The following is a 21,436-nucleotide window of genomic DNA, read 5'->3' on the forward strand; positions in this document are numbered from 1 at the left end:
CACGGAACGTACGCCTAATCGACTACGAGCACTCATACAGGCAATTCCGTTACTTTGGGCCCGAGCGGACCGAACGGGAAGGCAAACGATATTGCGGTGTAGCAGTATTGGTTTTTTGCTGCGAACATTTTCATGCACGGTTACGTATCGTGATCTCGTTGATGGAGATGTCGGAAAATGTTCGGTTTGATTAAATTTATTTCCACAAACAATGCGTACTGCTAAATTCCAAATCTGTATCTACGATTGGGGGGGCGATAAATGGCCTAGCAATCTGTTTTTTTTTTCTTTTCGTTTTCTTGTTACACATACATAAACATCGGAAGCTGTACAACTTGGACACCGCATCTCGCGTGAGGTAAATATTTGGGTGTCGTTTTTTTTGCAGCCTGCTTCCGCAGTTAGCGTTGGGTGATGTGCGGAAATGGAGACGCCTGGTGCTTCGTACGTGTACGTTCGTTCGCGCTTGTGAGGGAAAAACACGTTGGCTCATTTAAAAACTGTGCCACAGTGCCGGAAAGGGTGGGCATTTTACGGTAAATATAATAAAAGAGAGGAAAAAAGAGGTTATGTAAAATCGATACAGCAGATAGGAGAAAAAAATCAGTGGAGGTACGAATATCAAACGATCCTGCAGCAAACAGATGACGTTCCGGTCGAAATGCAAACAGTATGGCGCTCGTTGTGCCGCAGGCGAACACATACAAATATGCACCAATTGGGACCGCACGTCGGGATGTTGTGAAGTTGTTTTCCTTCGACCAGTGGCGTTCCTGTTTCTGTCACCCGATGTGAGCTGATATTGTTTTAGTGCACCTGCATTTAAGCACGAGCGTAAATATTCCCCATCGTACACATACTCACACACACACATACACACATGCATGCGCAAATACGAAGACGCACACAAACGCATATACGAATATATGTAGACAATTTTCTTGTGTTCATATTTTTACAAGACTTCAGAAAAATATATAGAATCTGCTATGCGATTTCTCAAGCAACAGTTAGAGTGCTTTTCTTCTCCAATTTGGGTTTTTTCTAAACATTACCTATAGTTATTCATAGGTTACATTATTTTTGAAATATTTAATACGGGTTATATTTCACCTGTTTCTTTGAAACAAATAACAGTGTAACAAATGATCCTTGTAGAATCCACCACCAAGCACCGCGGTTTGGAGAATGCACCAAACTGAAGAAGGAAAATGAAGCACAGCATGCAGACAAGAGAAGTCGCAAGCCCGTTTCCATCACACCAACGCTTGGCGATGTTTAGGGAGTGGGGAAAAGGTTCTGCGGAACTGCTGGTTCCCGGGAACGGGAGAAAAATTAATTAAAACAAACACGTTCGCACACAACGTGCGGCTGCTTCCGGTGGTTGGTTTCGGGGAAGCGTGTTTTGCTTTCGTTTTCCCGCATTTCGCTTGCATTTGCGAACCGCAGTTTGTTATTCTTTCGCACGCCCCAAAGTTTCCCATTTCGGAGAAAAAGAAAGAAGTTCAAAACAGTGAAAATAAAAGCTTGTTGGCCCGCAGGGGGATGGGATGGGTTTGCGGGGCGGGGCACGTGCACTGTAGATATTTTGCTGCTAGCATGACCGTGCCCGGGTGCATGCGGGGCATGAAGTCCCTGACGACGACGACGACGCCGCCTGAGGTACGAAAACAAAATTTGTACCGTTTTTTTCTTGTACGGTTGACGACAGCGACGACGGTTGACGCGTGGTCGACTTTTTGGCGACACCCGAAATCGTGATCATTCTGCTGGTCAGCCAGAAGCATGGCTGACGCCCCGGGGGGTTAGGGCGGGTCGCAGGTTACCATTTGTTTTTTTCCCTCTATCTAGTGTCGTTGTCCTTTTTTTATCATTTTCCGTTCGTACCTTTCTTTGGTCACTTTTTTTCCCAATGTTCATTTCCCGTTGCTTGGGCGTGGGTATGTGTGCCGGTATGTGTGATGGTATATCTGTGTCTAGGAGGGGACCGGAGTAACCGGAAGGCTCCGGAAACTGAGTACAAACAGGAAACGAAACCGGATCCCGGGAATGGACTGTTTTCCGTAAGGCACCTATCCTAGCCGCGCGCTCGGTGGCTGCTGTTACGGTGTGATGTTTGCTGCTTGTAGCCAGCTTGTATTTAATATTGTTTTCCCCAAACGAGCACAAACATGCGGGCGGACCGGATGGAGCTGTTTCGTTTTAATCGTTTATTCAGGTGACGTGTAGCCCCGGGGGGGGGGACGTCCCGGGGTATTTGGGGAAGCGGGAAACTAGTCGAATTGCACGGCAGAACCGGTTGATTAATTTTGCCTGGGCGTTGGAATTAAAAAAGCCCAACTTCTGTTTGTTCATCAAGTGCAGATGTTTCGACAGAGGTGGCAGAAAAAAGAAGTAATGGCTAAACATCGTCGCAGTTTTCCATCTATGCGATGCGGTTTCTTCAAAAGTGAGGCCACACTGCTGACGTTTATTGGAGATAAAGTCATTGCGGAAAGTTGCTCCCGGTTCCATTGTGCGCTCCCATGCGCAAGGTCCATGAGGCAGGTGGAATCGATCTGTCAACTCTTCACCCGGGGCAGAGTAGTTACAGTGACAACGACGGTGCGGTGACTAGCTTTTCTCCCTCGGGACGGTCTTTCGATGGTTTTGGTATCGACGCAATATGGTAGACTCCAGCTGTGTGTGGCACACACACGACGACGATGACGCTCGAGTGGACACGTTTGGCAAGAAGAGACGAGTTTTGCACGCGGAATCACATCCTCAGAACGGTTATACGTACCTCCATAGTTCGGTCTTACTCTTTTATCGTAACCAACGCTGAACGAATCTAGAATGGCTGATATATTGACATCACCGAGCATACTGCCTCCTCCGGTTCTGTAACGAAAGGTAGCGAAGAGAAGTGGAAAGCAAGTGTTAGAGTTAATAATTGTAGTTAAATCGATAGTATATAAATTTTAAAAAATTAAAAATTAGAAAAAGGCACTGAAGAGCAAATACAAAACCACATATTACGAAAATAGTTTCATATTTATACGATAAAAAATGGTCCCATAGTAGCCCGTCCCACACAACGAATCGAGATGCTCGCGTACAGAATACACTGTTTTCAGGGCCAATTCGTCGGCATAGTCGGCAGTGTACTTAATAAGCCCAAACTGATTCCTAACGATGCCAAACAAAAACCTTGCGCGTGCAATTCACTGCCTAGTTCCAACAAAGAGCAGCTTGATGCCGACGAGTTGGCCCTGAAAACAGTGTAAAAATTTAAACCTTTTCTTTTGGAAATAAAAAAAAATTGAAACGATTAAATTAATCTTTAAAAATCACGAAGATCTAGCGTTTCGATAAAAAAGGTCGAATAGACCGTTTAGAGTATTAAAAAACGCTGTAATTTCGTCACCTTTTTTTTAAGTTTTTATCTGCTTCTTTAACAAATGTACTGGACAATTGTTTGAATTGTTGTCAATCTTTTGGTGTTTTTATTTTTTTGTGCATCATTATTCAGTTTGCTCGGTATAAAGCAAAAACTATCAAAATCGTATTTTTAGTTTTTGACTTTCACTCGTTAAAAATGAAAATGTATTGTTTTGAAAAAATATTCAACCGTTTTCGAGAGATAAAACTGAAAATTGCTTAACGGTTAAAACGACCGCTATTTACGACCGATTACAGTGTTAAAAATCAAATTATGTATTACAAATTATGGCATTGGACGTAGGTCTCTAGACACAAGTAAGGATTATTTTATTGACTAAGTAAAAACATGCGCTTTCCGAAAAAATAATTTAAAAATATCGTATCTCTATGAACGCTTGAAATATGTTCATGATTCTAGTTTCAGCACAAGCACTGGCGCTGACCAGTACGACCAAGGGAACATCTCTTGGTTACGTCAGAGGAGGAGTTCACCGGATTGAAATAGTACATATTTCGTAAAGCAATTTTCTTCTGATGAAATTAAGATGATATACGAGCACTGCCCCCCAAGCCTGTTGCTAATGAAAATAGTATGGTTTTATGTACACACTCTATTTCGAGCGCTCTGCAAACGTAAGGTATGCCACGGCCAACATTTGGGCGATACTTTTGCTCTACAACCCGAATACATCTCGGGTAAAGTAAAGGCTGTCGCTTGAAACTCCCTTCCCCGGGGGACAATCTAAGTTTGATTCGGTAAATTTATGACCGTTCCGGTGTAACGCTTCCTAGTGCCGATTGTTGCTTTAGCGAAAAGTACCAACGTTTGAAGAGGGTATGAAAGGGAAAATCCTCCCTGTATGTGGTGGCTGAAACTGTTGCAAACGTATGAGAAACGCTTTTTCAGTTCACCATCCCTCAAGGAAGACGTGTTTACGTGTGTCCGGGTGTGTTGGCTGAACCTGGGACTATGATTACACAGTTCAAGGAGGCGGTCCCTCTAGGGTAAGTTATGGTGTGAGCAAAAACGGACACAAAAGCATTTTTTGGCACATTCTCGCACACGCCTTTCGTGAACGACGGTGCTACGTGATGATATTGATAAATACATTTTTGAATCTCCCAGCGTCCGGTGTCCGTTTTCGAGACAAGGACCCGTGTTAGGTCCGAGTTGGGAGATAGGAGGGAATAATTTATACCCAGAAATTAATGAAATTCCTTTGCCGTAAGGGCTAGAAAAGCAGTAGCACATGAAAGAGCGATTCAAGCTAAATGTTTTTTCACTTCTTTAACCTTTCATGTTTGGTAGAAAAATCTATTTTGCTGTACCTTAATCATGAGGGTCTTGCCACGTCATGTTAAAGTGATTTGATCGATTGAACAATTTGCTCCATTTGAGAGGGATAAAATCACTTGGATAAATATCGTAATGTCCAAAGAATGTAAATTGCTATTGGAAAGGAACACAGTAAAAGGTTGTCCGTTGAACTGTAAGAACAAACGGTTCAACTTATGTTTCGCACAATTTCCCGAAAGCAATATTACATCTCGAATTGCTACACCCTTGTTTTTTTGTGTGTTGGATTACAAATAGCGCTGTGTGTTGGGCCTATCAAATACACCCAAATACGGCGAAAACAAACGGAAACAAATGGATCTTCTTTCCAGCCAAGCTCCGCCGGGAGCGATGGTCCAACGATGGACGGAAAGAAACATACCATGGTCAACCGAGGACCGGGCTGTGTTTTGCCACTTTATTCGGGGGCGAATGGCAAACTTGAGATCTGGACGATAGAGAGCAAACGAATAAAAGAAACAGCCCTTAGCTAGGCCATGAAAACCCATACACACGTACAGCAATTGTTGCTTGCTCGCCTCCGGCTGGAGCTGAGGGGTGAAAGACGAAACAGAGCTCGGATTGCCGAAGCGAAGGCGAATCGGAGTTCAGGACCGAACAAAACTTCCATTTCCAAACTGGGTGGAGTAGGTGAGCTTCAAGGGCTTTCGGGATGAACGATGGATAAACGAGCGAAAACTGCCGCGCTCGCGTGCACGTCCTTTGCTGCTGAAGGGAGCTTTGAAGTGCAAGCTTTCTCTCAGTAAAGGTTCGGTGTGTGGGTGTCCATTATTGATCCTGCCGTCTCTGTCTTTCTCTCGCTCTCTAGTACTAATCTAGGTCTAAGGGTCACCTCTAGGGTAGGAAAATGCGTAACTGACTAAGAAAGATAGGACACGAGATGGAGAAATAGAGAGGTTGATAGAGAGAGAAAGAGAAAAACGGGTGAAGACTTCACTAGAGGCACAATATTAACGACGATAGCTACACGATCCTGGTGTTGATAGTCGCCCTTTTTGTGGCATCAAAGAGTTTCTATTATTCAAAGTAAACGCACAGGAGAGAGAAGAGAGGGAGAGTGAAACGTAGAAGGAGAGAAAAAGATGGCAGAGATGCAAAATAAGCTGGAGAACCAACTATCTAACAACTGGAGAGGAGTATCGAGCTTTCTGGAAAAGTTTGCAAATTTAACCACCACCATTTCGATGGCCCCCCGCTAACGAACGCTCACATATACACACGCAGACAGCAACGGTGAATAATGGAAACGTGGTTCCCGGGACTAAGGGAAACTTCGAGCATACTCGGTCCGGGAAATTTTGCCTGCGTTGGGTAGCGTTCGCCCCTCGGCGTTTGCCGTTTCACTCCAGAGGATGTTGTTAGTAAAAGTTTCTTCATCGCTTTTCCTCCCACTCGCTCGCTTTTTCCAACATGGCTGGAGCGCTGTCTCTGGAGGGCTTCCTCTGGGTGAGGATCAAAGGAAACGTGATTGGACGCGTATTTGCGATCGGTGTATTTTATTTTTATCCCCTTCGGCCAGCGAAACGCTCACCCCAAGGAGTCTACCCCAAGTGGAGTGCAGGGCCTAAGCGGAGCTTGAACTTTGTGACCGGTCGTTACAGCGTTTCGCCGAAGTCAATTCAAAGGTCTCTCCGAGCTGGAAGCATCGAACCGGAACGGTTATGGTGGCATGCCGTGAAAGTCGGGCAGTGTGTCTAGCGCTAGTTGCTTTCAGCCTACCAGAGAACCATCCTGTGGCCACACGCCATCGTTCGTTGTCCGTTGCAGACCCTTCCTTTTCGCTTCGCACAAAATCACAGCCCTCGTTTCGATAATGTGCTGGAGCGGCTGAGCACGAACGCAGCAGGAAGAGTTATTATTCTGGTGCACTCACGGGGGAGGGGTAGTACGACGGACCTCCCGGAGGGTTTGCAAGGGATGGTTGCGTGGTTAGCCAGCGTACATAATTTATGTCGAACGCACTAAAGAGCACGCTAGAACGTTCGGGCGGAACGACGCCTCTCCGACGATGTTTAGGCAACCTCAAGGGAGTCCACTCTGTCCATTGTGTGTGTCGGTTCCGTGTGAAGTCAAAAGCCATTCGTATTGCGCTCGGAGGAACTGTTCTTGGCGATGGCGGAGACAGCGGGGCTGTATTTTGATTCTCGACCCACCCGAAGCCTGGTGCAATTATCCCAGCTGGAAGCCAACTCTGACCGCCTTGCGCGTTCGCTTCCATTTCCGGCAGTAAAAATAACCCCCATTCCCAAGAGTTCCCTTGGTTCACCAGCATCGGTGGCCATCACCCCTTTGCCGACCGTGCGTTTAGCAGCGCACCCGGCCGGGTTTCCAGTGGCGTGCTCTAAAAGGCTTGCGAACGCCCAGAACGGCACCGTTCCGTGCCGTTGCTTTAAAAGGTTTAATTTACGACCCCGAGAGCCCGAAAACGAAACCCGCCTCATGCTCGTTTTAGGGCGCCAGGAGATGGGCCGCTTCATTGGGGCGATAGCTATCGTGCGTCCAATCCTGGCATCAGGGTGTGTTTGTGTGTGTGTGTGGGTATGTTTGCTGACCAAATTTTAATGGCCAAAGAACGTACCAGCAGAAGATTGTAGTTGGACCCAAATTAGCCTACAAATGAGAACAAAGCGTAGAGGTTTTCCGTCGGGACTGGCTGGGTTGGTGAAGATAACAATGATTTTCCGACTACTTTATAGAAAGGATTTCTGTAACTTTCTGGGACAGTTCACACTGATTTGGGAATTTAGAACTCTTTAACACTTTGATGGCAGAGATTCTCATCTTCTCACAAAACTAATAAAGTATTACACGAACACAGTAGCAGGCTATTGTAATTGTATCCTTTGGGAAACTTCTATTTATAATAAACTTTTTGTTATTCGCTTTTAACAAATCTTAGTATTTATTTTTTAATAACAGTTGTCCACAATGATTGTACTTCAAAATGTACTAAAAACAGTGTTAAAACAAAGTGTTAAAAAATACATACCCGTGTTCTGGGCCTAAGGTATTATACAAAATATTTGATTGATGAATAAATCCGGTTATGAATCGCCTTTTGCAAAACTTTTGAGAATCATGATCCGGAAATATAAAGTCATATTTCTATGTCAGATTCCTTTTCGTGGCCCGATCGTAAAAGTGTGCTGCGTGGAGAATGTGCAAGGGTGGCTTGATTTTATAGCTTCGCAATGATAATGGTCAAAGATGCCACATAGTTAAAAAGGTATTTGTTAGAAAAAAGAGGTGGATCGCCTTTCTGTCACATTTCGCTCCATTTTACGACCCCCTGGTCCGTCCGTCCGGAAGGGCACACTGAAGCCTACGCCATTCGCTCAGCTCATAAAGTGACAGCGCTCACATCATCCGTCCATCAGGCATCCATCTTTTCTTCTGCCCATTCATGGAGCATCTGAACCTGGCCCCCGTCTACTAACAGAGCGCTTTTCACGTCCTTCTTACATTCCCCATGGGCCGGCGTGAGGAAACGGTAATCAAATTTATGTTGCTTTCCTTCCAGCTTGGGTTGGTTTTTTACGTTCAGGGTTCCCTGGGGAGCAATGGCTTTCCGTGTTGAAGCTTAGCCAAAGATACCGATTCGTTGAGATTGGGGCGGAAGCGATAAGAGTTTGAAACGGAGCAAGAAAAAGGAAAGAAAGAAAGAATGGCATAACCGGGAGAGGTAGCGAAAGCAGGCTATTCGTGGGTGTTCGTATAGGTACTGCTGACTACTGGTGCTGAAAACTGGAGCGAGTCGAACTGCCCTAGATATGCGCTGATATTTGAAGGAAAAGATCCGTGGTGTCGAAAGCAACTAAATGTATAAAGCAACCGCCTTCCCTAAGGCATTCTTTCTTCCCAATGACAACCGGCCCACAACGAAGTCGCGGGCAGCATCCGGGCGGAGCACTTGCGGATTAGTGGTTCAAAATGAAATAGGAATGAACTGAACGATCGCTTGGCTTGCCCCTTTCGCTTCCGTGCATTCCTCGGGGGAACGCTTCGCGGAAAAATAAATCCATCTCATTTGCAGTGCGCACGTGGTTAAGACGGCGAGGAGTGATGGTGCGGCTCCAGAAGCGGCTGGAGGGGGTTAAAATCTGTGCAAAATGATGGAAAGTTCTGCACGCCCACCGTTTTCATCCCCAACAGCAGCGTCTGCGCCTTTGAGCAATAAGTAAGAAAAAAAAAATAGATGAAGAAACTCTCGGAAGCAGCAAAAACAAACTATTAATTTTGATTATAAATCCCCCAATCGCATTTTGCTGGCAAACGCTGACAAATCCGTTTTCATTAATCACAGCCCAAAGGGAGATGCATGGAAAGGGAAAAGGATCCCATGTACATTGAAGCAGGCTGGTACGGAATAGTAGAGTATCACTCCCTGCAAGGTAATGGGTTTTTGCGTCGCGCTGCAGATAACGAGCAAGTCTATCCCAAATCCCTCTGGTCACAAAGTCTTTAGAAAAAAAATCAGGCGCCTTTGGAAGGAAGTAATCTTAGATGGCATGCAATAATGGAGAAGACGGTTGGAAAGGCTCAGAACGCGCGCCACCTGAGAGCTCTTGCCAAATCCATCAGTTGTGATTGCGTGGAATTAAAAACGACGTATTTTGACGATGCTTGACGAACAAAAACGTTCACCCGTCGGATTGCAAGTGGTGTAGTTTAAATTTTTTTATAGGAAATGGCGAAATCTTTGTTTCAATATTTTTCTAGTTTACTTTATTTACTTTATTTATTTTTAATCTATATACAGCGGCATGAAAACTTTCGGTACACTTCACAAGTCTTTTTTCAAGGTTTTGGAGGGCTGGGAAAAGGGGTCACTTTTATATGAAAACTCGTAAACCGTACGATAAAGATCAAGTGCAAACAACATGCTCACCCCCGGACCCTCAATCTTTGCAGAAACCCCATGGATCGATAAAACAAAATTGTGGAAGTGTAAAAATACGCCAGCTCCGGTTTGGCGAACCGTAGAAGTAACGGTTTCTCTTTCTGTTTTGGCCGAAAACCCTCCACTTCAGTTTCCCAAGGGGGAGTTAAAAGGGCATAAAGTAATGACACGACGTTTCAAGGGGCTCCATCAGGCACGAGTGCTACCGGAGTGGATCGGAGCATTTCCAACGAAGTTCCCATCCAGGCCAGCACTCTATGCTGGGGCGTCAAGAATGGTACGTCCCGCGAGTAATCCGAGATTTCGATCGGGTGGAGCAAAATCGGGAACTCTTGAGATTACCGCCAAGCAATAATGTTTTATGAGGTGAAAATATTCTTCGCAACCCCTTTTTCTAGCAACCGATGAATGCAACGTTGGATTAATCTTGAGTGATAATAGTTTTGGAAATAAATCAAATAAACGACAATGTTACTCTAGGGTTGATATCAGAGAAACGTATCACACTGAAGATAAGAACAACCAACTAACGTAAAATTATCCACCTGGTGTAGGAAAGAATGCTTGTAAAATTTTAAAAATACACAAGAGATTATCATCTCAAAAAGAAACCCAATCAAAATTACAATTTTTTTCTCATTCTAAACTCAATTTCATAAATGCGCATTCCAATTTCATCTCAGTTTATTATGCACGTGACAGCGTCAATTTCGATAGGTTTTGGAAAACCGTGAAAAGAATTCCAAACTGTCTAGAGAAAGTGTTTGAGATGTGCCCATTGGGTACGAGTGTGCTCGAGCTGTATCTCTCCGTAACTCCGGAGGGTGGCACAGTCGAAAGTTCCGTATTAATTCGTTCCATTCCGTGCGCTTGGGTGGGTCTCTTCAACTCCAAACACTCGACGGGACGCCGAATCGGAATCGAAACTTGATATCCATTCGCATCCAGCGGACCATCACGATTATCATCATCATCGTCGCCGTCGCGCTCGAAAGGCCCGGGCTTGGTTATGAAATTCCCAAAAGTTCACCATTCCGGGGGCGCTGGCGGGCTGGTCGGAACGTGGCGTGGGAAAGTTTTCTGCGCCCGTCCTAGTTTTTCGGGTCTATTCTTTCTCTCGGTGCGGGACAAAACGGGGGATGCTGGCGTGCGGGGTTCCGAAAGTTGAGTCGGAATGAATTTTCGATAACTTTATTTGGCGTTTCATTCGCCTGTTTGTGACGGCGGTGTGGAATGTTTGGTTGATGGAATTTCCATCCACCGGTGGGCCGCTCCACATCGGGTTGGCTTTCGCTCGGTGCGGTGCCCGGCAGCCCACGATTACCACGGTAACCACGGGGCTTTCACGTTCTCTTGAGATTTTAATTATTATCCTAACGGCACGAACTTTCACCCGACGTCAGCGTCTGCTTGGTCGGAGCCAGAACGTGCTGACCTTTCGCGTTCGCAATCGCTTTTGGGGTCGAAGGGAATTAGAGTACGTCGCAATAAAATTTGAAAGAATTTATTAAACAAAGATCTCATTCACGTGAAGGGACGACGGAACATGGAGAGTCCCCAAGGAAGAATATAACATATATCTTATATTTTTTTTATCTCGCCATACACTGAACGTGAAAGTCATGTATTGAGGTGGCCGCTTGGGGCATGAACCAGTTTTGTTGGCCTCTTTATGGAATGCATTGAATAGCGAGAATCTGCCTGCGAGAAGGTATTAGTGAAGAACTCAACTCGCTTATCATATCAACGGGGGACTTGAGCGTTATGCGCCAAGTCTTTTTAAAGCCATCGCACATGAACGTACCATAGGGAGGTCGGATGATGCCAGGTGAAACACATCATCACGGGCAAAGTCAGATATGCATAATATAATGAAAATTTTACGCTTCGCCGGTTTGAGCATTATTTCACACCGTTTCGCCTTTTTGCGGCGCGAACGTGGACCTCGGTACAGGTTTTTAATCTTCTTTTGAAACATGGCTTCTTGTTTCGCGCGGTTCATACGCTCGGACTGTTTTATGAGGCAGCAAGAATGTGGTTGTTATGTGCCGGTGGCAAGGGATTGAAGTGACTTGTGTGAGTGCACATTCCTGGAATGCCTACCATATTTTATTCCTTCCTCTGTGCCATGCTTGACGACGATGCAATGTTATTTTTAGCTGCAGAAAGGGCGGGGAAGCATGCTATTATTATATTCCTGCATCATTTTACTGCATGTGTATGGTGCATTCATGTGGAGTGCATTTAAAGGAAACTTTTTCGAATGATCCGTCCCAAGCAGAAATTTAACTACCTTTAGGAAATTATTGCAATGGAGGCGCCCAGTAGTTCACAGTAGTGAAACCTTTTGTAGTGAAGTGGTTTGTTTAGTTATTTTTACTTATTTACCATCCGCAGTAGAATGTTTAATCAGCATTATTTTTTTAAATACTTAAACTCTTTCATTAAGGATAAATGATTTTATCGTGTTCTGCTAGTTTTTGTTTCCCTTTAACCACCCTTATTAAATTATTTCAATGGAGGCGCCCAGTATTTCACAGTAGTAAAACTTTTTGTAGTGAAGTAGTTTTGCTTGGTTGGTGCTTCAAGCGGGTAAAATTAAAAGCTTTGTGTTTCTTTATTTACATTACATACTTACACTTATAGTGTGAGAAAGATAAAAACATTGAAAACAAAATTGTTTTATTTGCACAACCGTGATCAACAATGCGTCTCCATTGTGCGATGTTTTTTTTTACTGATCTACCATCCGCAGTAGAACGTCATTATGAGGCTGTCAGTATTATTTTTTCAATTTATTTCGACTCTTTCATTATTAATAAATTGTTTTGTCGAGCTCTACTAGTTTTTGTTTCACTCGAGCACCATTTACCTACACTTAATCGCTTGTGAGATTCATTTGTTTTCTGCCTGTTCTACTTTAAACTTCCGCTTGCTTGAGCTAATCCTGGCAACAGAAAAGGGCACGGCTCGTAAGTGCCTACACTCTTACGAGGGACAATGTTATCTTCTGCTTAAGATAAGCACGACCCCGTTCGTTCCACCATTGTCGAAGCCGCATCCCTTTTACGCGTCGCGCGGGTTGTCATTTATTTTCCAAGGCTAATGAAGGCAAGTGGGGTATTGCAAAAAATGGAGAATAGCGCCCGAAGTTTTTTCACCCCCCGCCCGACAGCATCACGAAGTGCAAACAAAATCACTTTTACGAGGGTCGGGCCACGCTATCGCCCGTCCGGGCCGAACACTCCTTGTGTAGACAATGTACTTCAGTATCCGACGCCGTCATCATTATTTCGCAGCGATAACGCCTCACGAGTCCATTGGGGTTCAATCTTTCCGATCGACCAGGCATGTGATGATTATGTTTGGCGCAGCAGTAAAGGGCGAAGCGATGACGATAACCGTTACGCTAAGGACATAGGGAGGAAAAAAACGCATGTTACATCCAGCGACTATTTCCCAGCGTCAAGCAGACGTATGCTCTTACAAAGTCATTAAAATTTGTAGTGTTTTCGTAATTCAAAACGCTTCGTCGTGCCTGCCACCCCAAAAACCTCGCTCGGTTGACTTTTGACGCTCAGCACGTGGTGCAAGCGATGCACATCAAGCGTCCATTCCATGGATCGAGAAATGTTCAGTCTCGTTCCGCGAAAAGAGCCCGTTTACAGTCGATTCCTCACGCTGTTGCTTAGCGTTCGAGCGCACTCAGCAGGCAGCGAATGGAACCATGGTTACCGGAGCCAGAGCCGGCGGTTGACACACCACGATGCTGTTGCACCGATAAGCACGGAACGGAACAGTGATGCAAGCGCCTGGGCAAGGACCGATAGTTTCCAACTAACAACTTCACGTGTCAAGTAGGTCAGACGTTGGGTGGCTCAGTAGAACCAGCCCCATCTCGATAGGCTTTTGCCGAGTACTATACTCAGGACGACATTTCCGAAAGCAGAACATGGCAAATAGCAGTTCAACAGTGGGAAATAAAAAAAAAATGTATTGAACCGATAAGCACATGCCGTGGCGAGGTCAGAATGCATTGTAGTGGGCGCAAGGAATGCAATCCATGTTCTGCTTGTTCTACATGGATACAAAAATTCATGTTCAAGCTCATGGGCACTCGTTGCATCATCGGAAGAAAAGTTAAATCGAACTGGAACCGAACGCCATGTTGACGAGGATCTTTGCGTTTGTGCTGAATGTATGTTTAATATTCATGAAGTAAGAGTCTTTTTCGTACAAAAAGGAAATTTCGATTGATAAACTGGATAAGTTCGTCCGGTAGATAGAGTATAATAAGTTTTTTTAAGTTTGTCATCCTTAAGCTTCAACTTAGGTTTTTGGTGTAATTAGTTTTGTTGCAAATTATTTCAGTTTTAAAAGAAGATCATATTCCATAAACCGATATTTTTCAAACGGTTACGTATTTCTTTCTTTAAGTTTAGTTACCGTTTTAATGCACGTATTACTATTTGATTTGATCTATTGTCGTATCGCACGCAATTCTCACAATGCGTCATATGAACATTTGGCTTTTTCGTATAAAACGCTGGCAGGCTAATTCTACCGGTGATGTTTCGACCCCTCTCAAGTTTCCCCAAGATTGCTGACGGTACACTCGCAGCCTGGCGGATTGATCTTAAATACAATAAATCCTACAGTTCGTGCCACAAAACAGGCAAATACGGTCAGGCTGATTTAGGGGTTGGTTACTCTTTGTCCCTAAGTTTATGACCGACGTGTCGAGCCTATGGTAGGGTTCCGTTTCTAGGGTTAATAACGCGAGCCAGTGGCGTGATAGACTGCAGTAGCCATATGCATAAGTAGCTAGTTTTTTCTGGAACTTCACAGAGCTGCGCAATAGAGAGAGAGAGTTAAATAAAAAGAGACAGCACGTGCCATATAAATAAACGACCAAACGACACCAACCGTCTATTAGCTCCCTCTAGAGGTCCAGAGTCTTGCGAATGAAGGGGATACTGGATGGAAAATTATCCCACTTTTTGGTTCCTGGCGAGAAGTTGATGCCGAAAATCATGGCAACTGTTTTACATTTTTGTTACATTACTGAAGTTGATAAATCATGGAACACCGACACGAGAAGAGCCTGTTCGGGCTCCCAACCGTGCGATGTCGCTTTTAGAAGAGACAATTGACGCATCGCGTGAAACTGAGACCTAGGTCACTGGGTGATACGCCAGTTCCACCGTCGTGAAGTGTGGTGAATTTAAATTTTATTCTCTGAATCACGAGCAGAGCACGCCACCGGAGAGTGGAAATGTCCACGCGAGGACGCATGGAAAATAGTCTTGGGGAAGGATGCGGTCGACTTGGACGGCACGCTATTTGCGCTGCAGCAAGAACGTGACAAACCAATTCCTCCAACCTCTCGGGCTTCTGGATCGAGTGGAAGGCGACTAACGCTATTCGTTTCCCTACGAACGGCCAGCGCTACCCGCACGTCATCCGGACCGGGTTCGCGCTGACGCCAGCGTGCTTCTTGCACCAGCATGTGGTGTATATATTTATGAGCTGCCCCATTTCTAGCCCCAATCTTGATCTGACCGACCGGTCGGGGATTTACTTGTTTTCTCCCCGGTACCCACACGCCGCAACTGGCGAGGGTCAACCTCATCTCGGTTGGCTAGCCTTTTGCCCCGAGACCACGCTCTTTATAACCACCACACTCTTTATAACCACCACACTCTAGCACTGGCATTTTCCACGCGCGCGCACGTGAGTGTGTATATGTGTGTGGTGTTGATGATTGTGGGGATTTTTGCCTGCCTACCGCAGCCTCGCAACCGGTGACCTATTTATTCACTTCCAGCCTGTCGACACGCCATGACGTGGTTCGACGACATCGGCCGGTTTTTGTCAGCCTAGGGGAGACGATAAAGTGAAACACGGGGATCAGCAGGGAGTGAGAGGGATGCTAATTTGCTGCCAGCACCTGGTGCAGGGTAGGGGGCGCTCCTGCTCCGTTTGCCAGCGCGACAAACGACAATAAAATAGGAAGCACGAACCTATCGCCTATCACTTCCGGCCCAGGTTGGGATATGACGAGGGAGTACGTGGAACATCAATGACGTCATTACCATCCGTGTACATACACTCACACACACACACAAGGGTGACGAGCCAATGATGCTGGTCGGTTTTCGGCGCTTTTGTGCGCCACAATAGGAAATTTCCCCAGGCATCGTGAGAAAATAATTGAATGGGGATTTTAAATGTCCAGCGGTGCGATTCTGATGAAGTACTTGGAATTCGTTTTTCATTCTTTTCTGTGATGACCCACGTTACTGTCGAAAACATTTTTGGACGACGGCTTTTCGAGTGTTTCATGTCGCTTGCGCACCTGCTTTGAATGTTAATTGTGTATCGAAATAGATTACAGAAATTTATGGCAAGTTTTATGGTATGCATAGTGTGTCCGTTTTAGTTGTTTTGTTAGCTTCACTTAAACGAATGATTTCATTTTATATAAACTTTTATACAAAATTTAAAATTTTCGATGTATGTAAACTCTACAAAAGAGTATATGATGAGATTGTGCATTTATGAGTCATTAAAAAATTTAACGCTTCTTCTGCTTTTTTAAATATAATAGAATGAAAGAATATAAATGGAACAATGGTTAACATTAAATTATGTTGGTCAATTCATAGCATAGAACTAATTTAAAAATATTTTGGAAAGGAAAATAGGATTCGTTTTAAATTTCAATAATTTTTTTTATGGTTTTTTTAAGGTTTTTGTATGGATTTATACCAGATGTTGAAGTTATGACTATAAAAATTTATGTTACAATTATCTAGGTCTAGATAGGTGCCTGATCATTATAACATTTTTGAAAACTTAATTGAGCTTTCGTATATTGGTCGGCTAAAAATAATTATTCGCGCTTCGGCGAATCCTAGTCCGGGAGGGCACCTTTCGTATTAAGAACCATTGCGGCAACAACACCTGTCAACGATTCAATCGGGCTAGGGAAATAATAAAACCCCTTCGAAACTCCGGGAGGTCGGTTAAATATAATGTTATTTTGGTTGATTGACGTGATAGTTTTGCCCCGCTCAGCGCCAGCTTCTCATGCTGCCCAAACATTTTTTTGCCATCGGTAATGTACCTTCCTGTAAATTTGGGCTGACAGAAAAAAGTCTGGTACGTTGAATAAAGCTTCCACTTTCGCTGAGGGTATTTTTTACCCCCAAAAGCTTACCCGAGCACATTATCCAAGCAAACTTTGGCGTCGATTGACAGTAAGGGGGGAGGGAGTTGTTTACGAAATTGTTCAACACGCAGTTGGTGGGTCAAAAATAGCATTCAATTTCCACTTTTTCCATCCACCGCGATCGCAGATCGGACGCGTGGATAACCACGCCTTGAGTGGAACTGTTGAGGTCGTCGAGGTCAGCTCGCGGTGCGTTGGCAATAAGTGGAAAATTTGCAACCCAACCCAGCGGACCGTGACTGTTTGAGTGCCATACACCGAAGAACACGTCCGACAGAAATTCACCACCCAGCAGCTGCCGCAGGAGCAGCCGGGGTCTTCTGATGGCGGCAGTCGACAACAATCGACCCAGGCACTGCGGTTACAGTGTACACTTCGCTCGCCTGCTGTGGTTATTGATCTGACAAGCTGCTTCCGTCGGCTCGTGGCCTTCGGTAATGCGAGGTTCCACACGGGGTCACCGTTGCACGAAAAAGCCACACGTTCATCGATGGTAATCGATTGACGTTTGTGCTGTAAATAATCGCTGTCAGCGTACTTGGTGTGGCTAGCACACTATCTACGCTATTTATTTTTCAGTTTTACCCAGGGCGAGCGAGTCAACGCATGACGCGGTAGCAACTTTATGGCGAAGCTTACTCTGATCCGCTGGAGCGACTTTTCTTTTCGGCAGTTTTGGTACCTTTGATCATCGACTCGACTTCGCCCAAACCCTGCCCATCGCCAAAACCCTCCTGAGAATGAGAAATGTGAGATGGGTTCCACTCGGCACGGTGGCATCCACCTCGCCGACAAGAGAGCCACAGGCCGGAGCAGGGTCGTGAATGGACCCCGGCTGCACGTTTTCCCCGTCCGTTACGGTTACGGCCAAAAAGTTTGCCAGCGCAGGAAAGATGAGCGCAAGAAAATCGAGCCCCAAATCGGGCTCCGTCCGCGGGGGGAAGAGATAGCGGGGCAGTAAGTGCTAGCGGACGGTTTCCGCAGAGCGCTTTGTGCAGTTTGGCATTGATTCAAGTTGGTGAGGAAAAATCAGGGCCTTCATCACGCCCGAAACCCTTACTGCTCACTTTGCGCTCACACGGCAACACGCACGCACGCCTCGGCTCGGTTCGCCTCTCACTCGCTGCGCACGGCCGCGAGCTCACCAGCATCAGCACGGCACCATCCAGGCCTGGCTTGCTTGCTCATTTCGCTCGGTTTCGGTCGGGGCCGCTCGGTATCTGTGCGCTCCTCGCTCACGGTCCATTGGTGGTATTGTTAGCAACGCCCAAGAAAATTTCACCCTACTTGTGGGGAGTTAGAGAGGGGTGAGGAGGGGTGGGGGGAGGACTTGCAGGACTCGAGCTCGTGGGCTTGGGTGGTGTGTATGTTTTCTTTCTGCCTTAAGAACACTAACGTCTTCATTGCAGAGTGAACTTAACTTTTCTTTCCCCAATATTTGTACCTCGTGAAATTGCAGTTGATTCTTGAGGTATTAAAACTCGGGGCAATATAAAAATGATGAAGATGCTTCCAGAACCGGAGTTGACGATCCGGGCAAAGCCGTAGCACCGAAACACTTACCCCGCTAGCACATATGGTGGTGTCCTATTTATAGTTTGAGGCAGGAACAGAGCCAGGTTGAGTGTCAGGATGAGGACACCCAACGAGGGGCTCTTCGCATGCGGAACTTCGATAGTTTGCGACATGATGACTGCAGGGCCACACACGTACACACACGTACTCACACACACACTTCTTCTCTTTTAGCTGCTTCTTTCGCCGCTTTTCGTCGCTGTCGTCGGGGAATCCGCACCGTACGCTGGAGTGTGTTTGTTTGGCTCCACGTGCCACCAGTCTGAGCCTGGCCTGGGCTAAGCCGGATGTATCGGGTTACTTTCCTGCGGCCTGACGTCTCCCTGCTCGTACGGCAGTGACCCTGAACCGGCGGTACTGTTCTCAGTTTGTGCGGAGACGGGAACTGGTTCACTTGGTTCGCCCACCGTCAGCGCTGAGGAGTGGGCAGGTAAGGGTTCGTTTTACCTATTGGGTTTGTTCTGTGTCACACCGATGCGGGCGGTAAAAATCATTCTCTCGCACAGCACCCGGGCATACACACACATACACTGGTACACCTTCGACGGGGGTCACGCCAAGGTTCGCCTCATCGCACTCTGTTCCTCCACTGTTTTGCGTTGGCCTCGAGCCTCAAGCACGCACCGTGTGTGCCCTTCCGTTTGGTTGTTGGCGGCGAAGGGTTTTGGTCCTTTCGCTTCGATCGAACCCGAACTGGGCCACGAGCGCACCGTACGCCAAGCTACACACTCGCCAGCAGCTTCGCAAGCCGAACTGTCATTAGCAACGAGGTTACTACGATCAACTCGAAGCTGTCCGCAAGGATGCGGCTGCCGTTGCCAGTGTTGTTGCTTCTGGTGTTGCTGCTGCTGCTGCCCGTGATGGAGCTGCCAGTGTCCATTTCACCGCACCTGCCGGAGGCCCCTGGTGCCGCCTGCTACCACCAGTGCCCGGGTTGGCTGGCCACCGGAACCGACACACTCACACGCCACACACCGACCGCGGCTGGCGAGGGACAAACCGTGTTCTTCCACTGCGCTCCGGCCCACGTCGGAAGGCATCTTTCACTTGGCACCTGGTCTCACCCTCCCGCACACAGACGCACCGCTCTCCGGCCCCCGGCCCGCGGCATCGACGAACGTGAAGGGGAAACTGGGGCTCTACGGACGGCTGGCACTGGCACCCCGCACTAGCACATTTTGCCCCCTACCCTCCACGCAATGTGTGGTCCGCAAATTTGCACCGCTTGCTCTCACACTTTCCCACGCTCGTGCTCGCTCTCTCTCTCTTTCTCTCTCTTTTGCTGGCAATTTTTCTTTCTATCCGGTCACTTTTCTTTCCCGTTTCCTTTTCGATCGATCACAAACTCCACACACACACACATACACACGAACGCCCGGGATTTTTCTTTCGTTTCTCCTCTTTGGCTGCTTTTTCTATTTATCCTTCGCTGACACACAATCGCACTGCGGGCCACATACGAACGGAGCCACACACGCGTACACTCGCTGGCTACTTGGTTGCTCGACTGGTTCGGGTTTCACCGCGCGTTCACACATGCACACACACGTTCGCACATCGCGACCCCTCCATTTCGGGCGGTGTATCACACTGACCCAGTGGCACCTGAAATAATCGGCGAGCAGAGCAATACATAAAATGGGAAAGGAAAAACATGGTTGAACTCACAAGGTAAGCTTTCACCAGTGAGCTGGGTTGGGTTACGGGGTCCTTGCGCGACCTGTTTCAGCTGCTTTCGAGTGAATTTTTGGCGAGAGGAGGTCTTTTTGTCAACGTTTTTCAGTAGTAATTTGCCTTCGAAAATATTTTATTATCTTAGAGCAGCTGCGACCGAAGCAATTAACGGCTAGTTTAGCCGAATAAATATACCTATTTTATGAACAACCTAGGCCTACTTAGTGAGATTCTTTGCTGAAAATCATTGGAGGTGAAAACTGAGAAATCCTTTTCATGACCTTTTCGAAACAAATGCTCGCTGGACACTGGGATTAGACAAGGCGGGCTTCTCACCTCACGCAGATCGGTTTATATAATTTTTTCAAACACTTTCAAGACTGCAAAAGCTGCTAACCGTTCGTTCCTTAGGCTTGGCTTAGGTCGTACAAGTTTTGCAATACTGCGAACGATACCACAACCGTTCGCTAGGACGGAGCGCACCAGATCCTTCGGTGCGCTGCTTGGATCCCTAACTCAGACTGGAATATTTTGGGTGGGACACACACAAAAACAACAAAAAAAAATGCACACGCAAAAACCGAGAGAAACATCTACACACAGAGGAGCCCTTTAACCGACACCGAGTTTCGGGAAAAGCTCACCCAACGCTTTCCGTGTTGTGTTTTTCTCTCGCTACAGTACGTGTAGGCCAACTTAAGTGTATGTGTGTGTGTGTGTGTGTGGGTGCGTGCGTGAGTCAAGAGAGTAAACTTTTGTACTGGTGCGTATTGGTGTAGAAGGATAAGGGTGAACTTTCCCTATTGTGGACAGGATAACCGTTCGCGGCCGTGTTCGTGTTACGTGACAGAAAAGCTCCCGATGTGGTGCGTTTGTCCTTTTTCGTTCCGATCGAGGATAACACCCTTTGGCACGCATCCAAAACTGCCATCACTCTCCCGACTAGAGGTGCCTCTTTCTCTCTCTATCCATCTCTCTCTTTCTCTCTCTCTCTGCAAAATTGCCAAGAAGAGTGCGAGCAGCACTCATAGGACGAGATTTAATGTTCACTGTTTACTTTCACAAACGTGAGATGGGAGGTGAGTGAAAGAAATTTCCCGGACTGTCCTAACATCCCCGGACCAACACATCGATCTGGCAGCGTTGAGTCAACGGTTGTTTCGTGGCGAGAGTTTAGCTTTCATCACTTATTTTCAAACCAATTTTTCCGCCACGGTTGTTCTTGATTTAACGTTCCCAAAAAAATGATTTTCAACTCAGCCATCCTTGA

At 46.3% G+C, this 21,436-nt stretch overlaps 1 protein-coding gene across 2 annotated transcripts in view; it reads right to left on the reverse strand.

Moving 5' to 3' along the window:
• Positions 1-18,605, reverse strand: part of LOC131282933 (gamma-aminobutyric acid receptor subunit beta) — a 62,968-nt gene extending 44,363 nt beyond the window's left edge. Inside the window, exons 1-2 of one of the 2 annotated variants that reach the window (XM_058312479.1) lie at positions 18,481-18,605; positions 2,786-2,883 (exon numbers count right to left, since the gene is read on the reverse strand). In XM_058312479.1, coding sequence (XP_058168462.1) covers positions 2,786-2,883; positions 18,481-18,605 — 223 coding nt within the window. Of the gene's footprint in view, positions 1-2,785; positions 2,884-18,480 lie in introns of those variants that run through there. The other variant, XM_058312480.1, reaches the window with a different exon arrangement.
• Between the last annotated feature and the right edge of the window lie 2,831 nt (positions 18,606-21,436).

This window comes from Anopheles ziemanni, chromosome 2 (assembly GCF_943734765.1).
Source record: "Anopheles ziemanni chromosome 2, idAnoZiCoDA_A2_x.2, whole genome shotgun sequence".
NCBI classification, from domain to species: Eukaryota; Metazoa; Arthropoda; class Insecta; order Diptera; family Culicidae; genus Anopheles; species Anopheles ziemanni.